Raw genomic sequence first — 13,492 nt, forward strand, 5'->3', positions numbered from 1 at the left:
AAACATTTTTTCACTTTCCCTGGAATTAATGTCAAAAGAGTGGCTGGAGTGACCATAATAATAACACACAAAGTTGATTTCAGAGCAAAGAATATTACCATGATAAAGGTCATTTCATAATGAAAAATAGGTCAATTAAGAAATCACAGCAATCTTCAATATTTATACATCTAATACCAGAGTTTCAAAATCCGTGGAGCTAACACTGATAGAACTGCAAGTCCAAAGAGACAGGAGTAGATTACTGGTTACCTAGGGTCAAAGGGTCTGGGATAAAATAATTGACTAATGGATATATGCTTTCTTTCTTGGGCATTAAAAGTACTCTAAAATTGATTGTGGTGATGGTAGCACAGCTCTCTGAATATATATTAAAAATCACTGAATTATACACCTTAAATTTGTGAATTGGGGGTGCCTGGGCGGCTCAGTTGGTTAAGTGACTGACACTTTATTTTGGCTCAGGTCACGATCTCAGGGTCGTGATATCAAGTCCACATTGGGCTTCGCTATGTTGGCTGTGGAGCCTACTTAAAATTCTTTCATTTCCCCCACTTGGCCATCCCCGACTTAAAAAAAAAAAATGGCTGTACTAGATAGAAATCTGATATACACAGAAATGGTAAATATGTGAGCAAACATAATATATTTATTTAAAAAATGTTTTTGGAAGATAATTGCTTAAAGCAAAAATAATTATGTGTTTATAACATAGAAGTAAAATGTGTGAAAACAATAGTACAAAGTCTAAGGGAAAATGGAAGTACATTTTTGTAAGGTTTTTAACTTATACATAGAGAAGTATATTCTTACTTGAAGACAGACTGAGATAAATTTTTTTTAAAGATTTTTTTTTTAATTTATTTATTTATGATAGTCACAGAGAGAGAGAGAGAGAGGCAGAGACACAGGCAGAGGGAGAAGCAGGCTCCATGCACCAGGGAGCCCAACGTGGGATTCGATCCCGGGTCTCCAGGATCGCGCCCTGGGCCAAAGGCAGGCGCCAAACCGCTGCGCCACCCAGGGATCCCGACTGAGATAAATTAAAGATGTATATGAGAAACCTAAAGTAACACCTTAAAAAAAACAAGTATGGCTAATAAGCCAACAAAGACGTTGTATCATAAAAATCTTAAGGTGAATTGTAAAAATTTCTTGATCAATCCAAAAGAGGGCAAAAAAAAAAAAAAAAAAAAAGGAAAATAAAGAGCAGGGAGGGTTAGAGAACAAAGAACAGATTGGAAAACAGAAAAACTGCAACCATACTCATAATCACTTTAATAGGGGGTTTCTATACTCATAATCACTTTAATATGGGGTTTCTAAACAACATAGTAAAAGAAATTGTCATATTAGACAAAAAAAGCAAGACCCAAATATATAATACTATCAATATGTGACCCACTTTGACTATAAAGACACAAATAGGTTAAAAAGGTGGGAAAAGATATACTATGCTAACAAAGCTGGCTGTATTAATATCACATACAGTACGTTAAAAGAGGGTAATTCTCAATGGCAGAGATCAATGCAAGAGGACCTAACAATCCTAAGTGTTTATATACCTAATAACAGAACTGCAAAATAGAAGAAACAAAACTGACAGAATTGAAAGGAGAAATAGATCCACAATTATAGTCGAGTATTTTAACATCCTTCTGTTAATTGAAAAGATTATCTTTGGTTGCCGTAAGACCAGCTTGGAATGGGCCAATTGCTAGTGAATGAACAGACGGAATGTGACTAGATTTAAAAATATACATATATATGATTTTGACTTCTATACCCAGTATTGACACGTTATTCATCCCTTTGTCCCGTGAGCACAGGTCCTGTATTAACGTATAGATTTTCATCTTCTGCCGAGTTCCTGGAGCCAGGTATACTCACACAGATTACCTCCGTGGGGCGGGGGGACACAAATATCGATAGCCTTAGGGCAGTGTTTTTCAAATTTGAGTGGTTATCAGAGTTACCTGGAGGGTTCGCTAAAATTCAGATTGCTGGGTCCTATCTCGGGAGTTTCAGAGACAGGAGGTCTAGGAAAGGGCCAGGGAATTCGCATTTAACGAATTCCCGGATGATGCTCCACACTTTGGGAACTACTGGCTTAGAATTTTGTCATTCCTTTCCTCCCATTAAATTCGAGACAGCCAGTGGGTTTCCAAACAAAGCCGAAGGCCGTAGGAGTCGTCTCCCCATAAGGCGTAAGCAACTCAAAAGGACTCAGCAGCCACAAGTGGTCCGCACCTCCCAGACCCGCGCGAGAGTTTACGTGACGACGTCGGCGTCGGCGTCAGCGTCACGTCGGCGTCAGCCACGTTCAGCGGAGACGGGAGCAAGATGGCGATTCCGGGCAGGCAGTGAGTGATCCGGGAGTTAGGGTCAAGCTGGGAACGGAAAATCGCGGCGACTTTGTCTTTGGCCGAGGAGTAAAAGTGCGCTGGAAATGAAGGGGCTTGTGTCGTCAGGGATAGAGACGGGGAAAAGCGAGAAATCCTGAGGAACATATTCCCCTCCCCCCCCCCCCCCCCCCCCCCACATTTTCCAGGATGGAAGCCCGAAGTTTGAGGGAGAAACTTGTGAGGAAATAAAGGAAGTTAGGCTGAGGGGCAGAGAGCGAGACTTTTCTATTTTCCAAAAGCTCGGTCTGAGGCCCCTCAGTCTTGCTTCCTACCCCGCGCTTGAGTTTCTCCATGGTTGGATGCTTTCATGGGCAATGAGAAGAGACAATTCCTGGCTTCCTTAGACGGCCTTATTCTCCTTGGCTGCTCAAGTCCTGATTCCCGCCCTCCCTTCTTGTTTTAGGAATGTTGTGCTGAGAAACCACAGAAAAGGGTAGGCATATAGGGAACTGGGGTATACATTACCGCAAGAGAGACAAACATTACGTGTTCTTGGAAGTTTTACCTTTGATGTATAATCCTTACTTCCCGTGATCTCGGCATTTTAAAGGCCAAAAACGTGAGAAACTAAATGAGTTGGATCAGACGGTTCTCTGAGATGATCCAGGACAGCAAATGAACTCAGTAGAGTGTAGTGGGCATTTGCCCCGTGTCTACAGGGGTTTCTCAGTTAGTGGGCATTAACAGCTTTCCGCTAACATGTTCTTTCTAAAACGATACTATTATTTCATTATCTAAAACATTCTTTAATTACTTCTTTTCTTTGATTAAAATGGTATTTGAATTTGGCTCTTGTCTGCAAATAGTTACTTAAAAGTAATACTTATAAAATCTTAACGCACATTAGAATTTTGAGATCACTAAAAAGCAGAAACTGTTACATGTTCATAACCTATATGATATGTTTTGGCGTGTTAGCTTCATCTGGAAGAGGTAGTGGATGTATTATTTTTTAACATTTAAATATAATGGTGTAATTTCTATTTCAAAAAAAAAAATGCAGGTATGGGCTTATTTTGCCAAAGAAAGCACAGCAGTTGCACCCTGTTTTGCAAAAACCATCAGTGTTTGGGAATGATTCTGATGATGATGATGAGGTAAGGGAACCTATGTTTTTCCGTTGCATTGTTGGAAATAATAATATTTTTAATAGAACTTGCAAATTTGATGTCTTTGCGTGCCTTGTCATCGCAGTGTATCTGGAGTATTATATAACATATAATGTATTGTATATATAATATATACACTCTAAATATTATATGTAAGTATATATGATATATAAGTTTGTGTAATGTATAGTATGTGATAATTATATTTACAGCATTATCAAAAGGAATATTTAAAGAAAGACTTCTCACTGATTTTTTTTCTTCATAAGTGATACATGGGTGATCTAAGTATTTTTTTAAGTTGTGAATTTCAGTTATTTCTAAGCAGTTATACAGAGTTGTTTTAGACAGCTAATACTGATGTGACAAAATTGTTAATATACAGATCCCTGAAAATGAGCTATTGATACTACTACAATAACATCTAATGTTAATATTTTTTGTTTTAGCAGCCAAAACAATGTTTTCCTGTGAAATCCACAGCTTATAGTAGAAACAACCCCAAATGTATCTATCCTTGTCTAATACTTAAGTCGTTTTCTGTATTTCTAGACTTTTGCATCAGTTAATCTCGTACTTCGTTTGTTCTGGCAGACAGGTAGCTTTTCTTTCAGTTTTTACAGATGTTATAATGCAATAGGTATATACTTGAACATATTGCGTTTTATAATGTTCAATATACTTGAATATACTGCTTTTTGCTTTCCTTCTGTTTAAGAAATTGGTTCTGGATACAGTCTACTTCCCTACATTCTGCCTAGACAACTATCACATTATGATTTTTATTTGCATATCCCTGATGGCCAGTGATATTGGCCATTTAGATAGCATCTATGGAGAAATGTCTGTTGGTATCATTTGCCTATTTTAAAATTGGATTATTTGTCCTTTTAAGAGTTGTAAATTTTCTTTATATATTCTTTTTTTTTTTAAAGATTTTATGACAGAGAGAGAGGGAGAGAGAACAAAAAGGGGGAACAGCAGGCAGAGGGAGAGGGAGAAGCAGACTCCCCACGGAGCAGGGAGCCTGATATGGGGCTCCATCCCAGGACTCTGGGATCATGACCTGAGCTGAAGACAGACACTTAACTGACTGAGCTACCCAGGCGCCCCATCTTTATATACCCTAGATACTAGTCCCTTATTAGATATAATTTGTGAATATTTTCTCCCATTCCGTGGGTTATCTTTTCACTTTCTTGGTAGTATCCTTTAAAGCACGAAAGTTCAACTTTGAGAAAGTCCAATTTATTTTTTTCCTTAGGTTTCTACTGCTTTGGTGGCGTACCTAAGAAACCACTCCTTAATCCAGTGGCACAAAGATTTGTACCTGTGTTGTCGTTTTACTACTTAAATTTAGGTCTGTGATCCAATTTTTTTTTTTTTAAAGATTTTATTTATTTATTCATAGAGATGCAGAGAGGGAGAGAGAGAAAGAGAGAGGCAGAGACATAGGCAGAGGGAGAAGCAGGCTCCATGCAGAGAGCCTGACGTGGGACTCGATCCAGTGTCTCCAGATCACGCCCTGGGCTGCAGGCGGCGCTAAACCGCTGCGCCACCGGGGCTGCCCTGTGATCCAATTTTGAGTTAATTTTTGTATACTGTATGAAATAGGGGTCTTTATTATTTGCATATAGATATCCAATTGTCCCAGTGTCGTTTGTTGAAGACTATTCTCCATTAAAATGACAACACTTCTGTCATTTGTTCTAATATACAAATAAATATATATATATATAACCTACCATGGACATGCTTATTCTGTAGTTTCACATCCTGGCATACCATGTAACACAAAGCAAAAATCTGAGAAGGATGGATATACACAAGTGATTTGAAAAGTTTACATATGTTATTGTTCTTTCTTTTCCATTGTGAAATGAGGCTGGACAGTGGATACACTAGAGCCAGAAAAGCTGGGCTAGTCCATTTTGCTCTTTCTTCTTTCTGTCTACCCCTCCCTCTTTTCTTCTCCCCTTCTTTTACATAGAGGGACTTTAATTAGTTAATTAAAGTTAATTAGTTTAATTAATTAGCAGCGAATTAGTTACATAAATAGTCAAAAAGAGGATGGTGAGGCAACCCAGAGATTAGCAGTAGTAAGAGCAAGTAGTGATAAATGGAGGGATACAGGTAAGATACAGGTCTTGGAGGCCAAGAGCTAGGGTGACCTGGGAACTGGATTCTTACAGAAGGAGCTGAAGCCACTGGGGAAATTCCGTCTTAAGTAGAGAAAAACGCAGAGAGGAATACTTTGTTTTTGATCTTTCCAATAGATCATCTTTGTTTTCCTTTGGTAGAGCTCAGCCAGAAGCCAACTGACAAGAAAGTTGTAGCTTAGTTCTTAATGAACAGAATATAAAACTTTTTTAGTGTAACAACTTACCAATAATGAGATCAGTCTGATGAATTCCAGCTTATTCTTATACTGAGAAGTAAATTTCTTAAGTATATTTAAATAGTTGTGACGTTTGAATATAAATCTCTTATTTAAAGATTAATCAACAATTTAGGCAGCAATGAAATTATTGGTGCCTTGGGGAAAATGTGGAGAAAGATATTTTATGGTTCTTTCCTAAAGAGGGCATTTGATATACCTGGAAAGGAGCTGCTACAAAGCAAATGCATTGGTGCTTGCAGCAATTAAGAAGCATTTGAGAGCCCAAATTTAAGATTAGACTTTGTTTCCAATGGTCCAGCAGATGGGGCCCTAGTAAATGAATTCAATTTTAATATATACTTATAAATCCAGAGTAAGTTTTAAAAGTAGGAAAGTACTATTTAAATGATTCGTCTTTTAAAAATTATCGAAACTAATTAGAAGTAATTATTTTTGTTCAAAGGTAGAGAAGATGGGAGTTTTTACCCTATATGAGTAAGAAGTTTATATTGTATCCAAATGCTACTGTCTGATCATGTGTTAGAAAAGTTTTGCTGTGATAGTAATGTTTATTCCAGTGTATCCTCTTCCAGTCCCATTGCCACCACCTTCATTACTTAGATTTTAATAGCTTTGTAACTAATTTTTTTTATCATCTGTCTTCTTAAATTAATTTGAAATACTGTTTACAGATTGATCTTTTTAAAGTTCTATTCACTGTAACTCTTGCTTTTGAACCTAATCGTATTTAAAATCTAAACTGCTATTGAAAGCTTGACATTGAAAGCCTTCACTGTGCTCTGGCTTCCAAATGCTTATTAACATTTTTCTAACTGTGCTCCTCTATGTATGTATGTGTCTGAGTTTTTTTGCAACTCTGCTTTTCTTCACACTAGAAGTCTCCTCATTCTGCGTGTCCAAATTATAGCCATCTTTCAAAACCCATTGCAAAAGCTGCTTTCTTCATTTCCCTCAGGGGAAGCAGTCTCATCCTTTTTTGGTCGCTGTTCTTTTCTTAGCACTTAGCTTTTTATACCTTGTGTTGTAAGTTACTTGAAAGTCTTTTTACTATATGAGCTCCATGGGTTAGGTTCTGGATATCTATGCTGATACGTTTACTACATGTAAAGTTACTTACTCAGATGCTTTAGCTGTCTGAATTGTAAAGAGCCAGGAAGTAGATGTTTGGACTTTGCAGACTAACTGTTGAACTTCACTCTCTTGCTGTGAAAGCAGCCATTAGATAATATGTAAACGAACGAACATGACTAATGAATGTATTCTAATAAAACTTCACTTATAAAAAGAGGGGTGGCTGGCTTTGGCTGTAACTTGCTGACCCCTGGTCTACACAATTATTCTCAAAAGTACTTGTGATAACCAGTAGTTTTTCACAAATGTTGTAAGATAGTCAGTGACTAAAATAGATTTTGCATGACAGGTTAAACAAGGAACTTCATTTTAGATGTTGCTACTAAGTGCTTGTGCATTTTGCAGAGCCAATGGCTTTTCCTTTTAATCTTGGCAACTGAAATACTTATTTCTAGACAATGTTCTTGTAAGATCCTATTTTACATTGTAATTTCATGAAAGAAGTATGAGCAATACAACATGAAAGTTGTTGCAGTTTGCTATCTTTATCCAAAAGCAACAATTTTCAGATTAGATCAAGATACAGAACTCTTTGATCTCTTTACAGAATTACTAAGTTAAAAAAAAAGAATTACTGAGTTAAACTAGATAGCAAATATTTATTAATTTAGTTTTCTTAAACGTGTCAGAAATGTCAGATAAATGGTGGATGATAACAAAAATTGCACTTTGAGTCACTCAGAAGCCATTGTATAGTCCTTTTATAGGTTAAGCGTTCATTTGTCACAAGATGTATGAAGCATTTATAAAAACACTAATACTTCAGGAAAATGCATTTATAGACAAATATAGAATAGAAATATCTAATAAACATTACAGATATTTCATCATAGTATATTTAAGAAGTGTAAATTAAATTAGGACAACAGTGAGCTGCCATTTTTTACTATATTAGCAAATACTTTTAGAGAATGGTAATGGCAAGGTTTTGGTGAAATGGGTGTTCACACTTGTGTTAGTATAAGTTGGTGCCTCTTTTGGAATGTAGCTATGCAATTTATATCAATCCTTTAGAAGTTAAGTGTGTTTAACTCAGTATATCAATCAAAGACAAACTGTATTTTCCCTTCTAAAATTCTCTCTGGAAGAAATTATCAGAAATTTGAATTAAAGATTTATAGATACTCAAAAATCTTTGTTTCAGGGTTGTTTATGAAGGCAAAAACTTAGAACCAGTCCAGCTTTCTACAATAAGTGTATGGCTAAATGTGGTGTGATGTATATACAAAATTGTTACAGATAAAATCAAAGGAAAAAAGAAAGCATTGCAGAATATTAATTATAGTTGTCTTTGTGTAGTCTACTGATGAACGGTTGTTTTTTGTATTTTTATGTATTTTCCAAATATTCCACAGTAGTTGTATAATTGAAAAAATATTTTTTAAGAAAAATTAATGGTGAATTTGATAAGCATTGTCTATAAGATACTTAGATTTTAAATCATGTTAAAATATAAAAGGAAATAACACATTTCATCTGATAGAAGGCATAATGAAACAGTGAGTATTGGAACTACTTAGAAGCATGAAGTAAGGTGAAATGAGCAGAATACAAAACTGAATAATATAGTTGTATACATATGTGCAAGTAGAAAAATAAATGAAATCTGTTACTTTTTTGGATGATAGCACGTGGGTTTTTTAGTTTTCAAAAAAGTTATATTGTTATTAAAATTTTGAAGAATAGAAGGAAATGAGTGCTTTAAAAAAGATAGCCATAATTGTATATTCTTGAAGTTAGAAACATTAATAAGTAACTGGGTTACATGATAACACTTCATTGCTTTCACTATTTCTTAATCTTTCTCCACTTTAATTGCAATCTTTTAAAAGCATTTTCTAGGAAAGTAGTCTGCATAGGTCTGTTTTTCCTAATGAAAAAACTAATTATTTTGGTTGGATGCCTATTTGGTTTGCTAATAGTGAGAAAAAGTTAAAATGTTAATCTGTCACAACAGTATAGTACATCTGAACCTATAAAGTTTCAGTTGTGGTTTTTCGTTAGTTATAATAATTTTCTATTTCTCTGAATATAGTCTGGTATAGTTAAAATGACAGTTTTATGTAAACATGACAAAGCAGATTATGTATGGAAAGCAGAAAATGTATATTATTTTAGTGGTGACTAAAAATTTTTCATACTTTTCTCATACTACTAAAATGAATTCCTGGTAAATTCATGATACTGAGTATATCTAACAGCAATATAAGCCATGAGGGATTTGAAGTAATTGTGCAGTTTTACTAAAAAAGGCATCCCTATGACTTGCTGTCCATAAGTGAAACAGAAACCTAAGAAAATGCAAGAGGAGAAAAAAAGACAGCACTAAATGATAGAAGTCTGTTACAAGGAGTGGGACAGATGACAAAAGAAGTCTATTCTTTTCTTTTTTTTTTTTTTTAAGTAAGCTGTACACCAAGTATGGGACTTGAACTCACGACCCCATGATCAAGAGTCACATGCTTTACTGACTGAGCCAGCCAGGTGCCCTGAGAATTTTCATTTCTGTTCCCAACCTATTGGAAGGTAAAATTAGAGAAGTAGCTGAGTGAACCCAGATTATGAAGATGAGATGAGGTAGGAGTTTATTATCTTTTTTAGGAAGGAAATGCTACTATTAATCATGAGTCCTTGTAGATATGTATAATTGGTTTGTGAATCTATATTTAAATCTATGCATTTTTAGCCAGACTTACTTATGTTTGCAGATGGGCAACTTTTAAAAAAAATTTTTGGTATGAAATATAATGCGCCAGCATTATTGTATTTTTCAGCTTGAGTGTTTTGTTTTATAATTTCTATCTCTTTATTGGTATTCTCTATTTGATGAGACATTGTTCTCATACTTTAGTTCTTTAGATGTTTTCTTTGGTTCTTTGAATGCATTCTGTGTATGGATCATACTTTCTTGTTTCTTTGCATGTCTCTTAATTTTTGATTGGGAACTGAAAGTTTAAAATACTACCGTTTGCCAACTCTGGAAACCAGAGCCTTTCCTCTTTCCAAGGTTTATAGTTTTTTGCTGTTTTTTGTTGTTTTTTATGTAATGGCCTTGCTGAACTAATTCTTAAAGTTTATATGTTTTGTTGTGTGTGGCCACTGAACTCATGTTTGGTTAGCTTAGTGGTTAGCTAATGATTTGACAGAGATTTCTTTAAATACTTGTTAACTAATAAGTCTCCAGTCTGCCAAGGGGCTCTAATTGCAGGGCATGTCTGCAGTATACCATCAGGCATTTTACAGCTTTGCCTTAGCCTTCACTTCTTGCTTGTGCAGAGCCTCAGGGTCCGTTGTGAGAGTTTAGGACATTCTCAGGTCTTTCCTGATCAGGCACAAATGTCTGTATGCATGTGGACTTCATGATCCTCAGGAATATGGGAGAGCTTTCAAAGCCCCCTATTGAACATCTTATTTCTCAACATTTTTAAAGCTTTTTGTTTAGCCTATTGTTTTCCCCAAATGTTACAACTGGTATGCATTATGGCAGGCAGCCCTGATGTTCAGCAGTTGTCTTTGATTGTTTTTGACAGACAGCTCCAGGGAAAAGGCTCTTTTACTTTGGTGCTCTGTCAAGTTAAATAAAGGCAGCCTTGTGAGTGGTGTGTCTTCCGGGAACCACCAGACAGGTCCAATAATAATTCTCTGGGATAGAGGTTTTGAAGGATCTCTAACCCCATTCTGCCTTCTCTAGTGGCTGCTAGACTGCTGGTTTCTGTAGCACAATACAATCTGCCATGGTTGTAGGCTGTTGTTTTTAGGCTACCATGACATTAGGGAGGGGATGATGGAAATGGGGGAAGTTAAAATGTTACAGAGTTCTTACTAGATTCAGCTGTTCTTGAATAAATGCTCCCTGGACTCCTTTAAGCCTTTAGTTAATTTCCAGAGTTCTGAAAATACCAATTCTGACTTTTTTTTTTTTTTGCCAGTGTTAAAAAAGAAAGTTTTGTGCATCCATATTCTGCCATTTTCAGTGACTTCCCAAGGTATCTTTTAAGCTTCTCCAATACATTTTTGTACACTTCAGATAAAGTCCTCTTCCTGGTTTTTAAATCACTATTGGCTTCCCATTGCTCTTAGTATGAGGACCAGAATCCTTATTTTTGACTTGCAAAGTCATACATTGTCTTGCTATTCTCTTGCTGTCTTGCCCTATTTGAGTCTTTAAAATTGCCTTAGTAAGTGAATTTTAGTGCACTTTCAAGTACACATTTTAAAAACTAAGTATCTTGGGCAGCCCCGGTGGCGCAGCGGTTTAGCGCCGCCTGCAGCCCGGGGTTTGATCCTGGGGACCCTGGATCGAGTCCCACATCAGGCTCCCTGCATGGAGCTTGCTTCTCCCTCTGCCTGTGCCTCTGCCTCTCTCTCTCTCTCTCTCTCTCTCTCTCTGTGTCTCTATGAATAAATAAATAAAATCATTAAAAAAATAAAAATAAAAACTAAGTATCTTGATTGGACTTGTATTGGTTTTATAGGTTAGCTTAGAAGACAATTGATATTTTAATATTTTAGTCTTTTCATTTATAAAGACGACATATGTCTTTATTTGTTTAGGTGTTTTATATATCCTTTAGTACAATTTGAAAATTTCTTTCAGATCACACACATCTTTTATTAGATTTATCTAGGTACCTTCAATTTGTTGCTGTTGTAGAAGGGACTTTTTTTGTGAATTATTATTACTAGTACATATGAATGCTGCTTATTTTTTTTATTGATTTAATTCTGGTTCCTATATAGATCTCATAACTTGATGATTTCTTTTGAGTTCTTTTCACTAATATTTCTTATTCCTCTGTGTGTGTGTGTGTGTGTGTGTGTGTGTAATTGCATTACCTGGAAACTACAATGTAGTGCTAAATAGAAAACAGTGATAGAAACATTCTTATTACACATCTGACTTTAATGGGAGTTGCTTATAAAGTTTTATAATTAAATGTGATGTTTGAGCTGTAAGTTTTTGGTACTGTTTCTAGTTTACTAAGAATTTTTATTATAAATGAGTATTAAATTTTAATCTTTTAGCATCTATTAACATGAATTTATTTTTTGAAGTTAAGCCATCCTTATATTCCTAGAATTTTTTAATTATTATTTAGTCTGATTTGGTGCACTCTTGCCAGTCTTTTTACTGGTGCTTTCCATTTCTGAGGTCTTTGGCTTAATTTCTTTTCTTTTATTTTTTAATTTCATTGTTGAGTAGTTTTTCAGCAGGTGCTCATAGGGACATATTTTCCTAACAATCTTAATTATTAAGAAATAATTGCTTATTGCTTTTATCACCTAAATATCTGCTTGAATGGGTGTACTATTTCTAGAATAACAATTTATTTCAAAACCTTGTAGCCATTAGTCATTTTCCCTGTTGTAGAATATTCTTATGAGAAAGTACAATACTATAGTGTTTTGTTTTTTTTTTAATCCCTCTTCTAGATGACTTTTTTATTGGCTTGGACAACTAGTGGGTATTTTCTTTTTATTCTTTAAGTTCAATGTGTTTTGGTGCAAATAATTTGGAATTATTTTTTCCTGGAATGAATTGTTGCTTTTTATCTAAATATTTAATTTTTTCTGGATGCCTGGGTAGCTCAGCAGTTGAGCGACTGCCTACTGCCTTCAGGTTCCGGATCCGAAGGGGGAGTCCCATATCGGGCTCCCTTCGGGGAGCCTGCTTCTCCCTCTGTCTAGGTCTGTCTCTCTCTCTGTGTCTCTCATGAATAAATAAATAAAATCTTTAAAATTAATATATAAATAAATATCTAATTTTTTTCATCATTTCCCAAAAATTTATTATCACTGTATCAGAATACTTTTTCTGATCCATTTGCTAGGTTATCTTTTTAGAGGATCATCTTGGTTTTTATATTGTTGTGCACTTATTCATTATGTCACTCAACAAATATTTAGTGATTTCTGTTCTGTGCCAATGAAACAAAACAAAGCCATGGCCCTTGTGGAGCTTACATTCTTGTGAGAGGAAGAGAGGTGATAGTTATCTAACAGATAAGTAAATTACATGTTAATTTACAAGGTGACAAGGACCAAGATAAAGTAAAGCCAGGTAACATAAGAGTTAAACAGATATTTGGGGAAATTAATCAATTTTTGTCTTTTTTCTCTGAATTAAACATTATCTTAAACCTTTGTTGGTATTTAGGTCTTTTCTGTTTTTTGCTGTTTCTGATTTATTACCTCTAATGGTGTTATTTCAGTCCTCAGTATGTTTTCTTAGTTCTTCAGTCTCCCTTTCCATCCCTTTTATTGTTTTATTACCTGACCATTAACTCATTTGATTTAATTTGTGGTCTTATTCTGAAGGGATTTGACAGGGAAGAGAGAGAAGAGTTAGAGATGATAACTTAAAGGAATAATAGTAGAGTTAGTGGAATTTTCCTTCTTGTTTTCTTAGGATAGAGATGATTTATGTATGTTTAAGCTGGAAGGGA

The 13,492-nt window shown here is 35.3% G+C and overlaps 1 protein-coding gene across 6 annotated transcripts in view; it reads left to right on the forward strand.

Annotated features, from left to right (window-relative positions):
* Positions 1–2,209: 2,209 nt before the first annotated feature.
* The window catches only part of NSRP1 (nuclear speckle splicing regulatory protein 1), a 54,401-nt gene continuing 43,118 nt past the window's right edge, over positions 2,210–13,492 (forward strand). Inside the window, exons 1-3 of one of the 6 annotated variants that reach the window (XM_035721567.2) lie at positions 2,303–2,363; positions 2,809–2,838; positions 3,409–3,502. In XM_035721567.2, coding sequence (XP_035577460.1) covers positions 2,344–2,363; positions 2,809–2,838; positions 3,409–3,502 — 144 coding nt within the window. In that variant the 5' untranslated portion in view covers positions 2,303–2,343. Of the gene's footprint in view, positions 2,364–2,419; positions 2,439–2,808; positions 2,839–3,408; positions 3,503–4,778; positions 4,875–9,450; positions 9,624–13,492 lie in introns of those variants that run through there. The other 5 variants (XM_035721569.2, XM_035721570.2, XM_025476234.3 and 2 more) reach the window with 5 other exon arrangements.

Source organism: Canis lupus, chromosome 9 (assembly GCF_003254725.2).
Source record: "Canis lupus dingo isolate Sandy chromosome 9, ASM325472v2, whole genome shotgun sequence".
Taxonomy (NCBI): domain Eukaryota; kingdom Metazoa; phylum Chordata; class Mammalia; order Carnivora; family Canidae; genus Canis; species Canis lupus.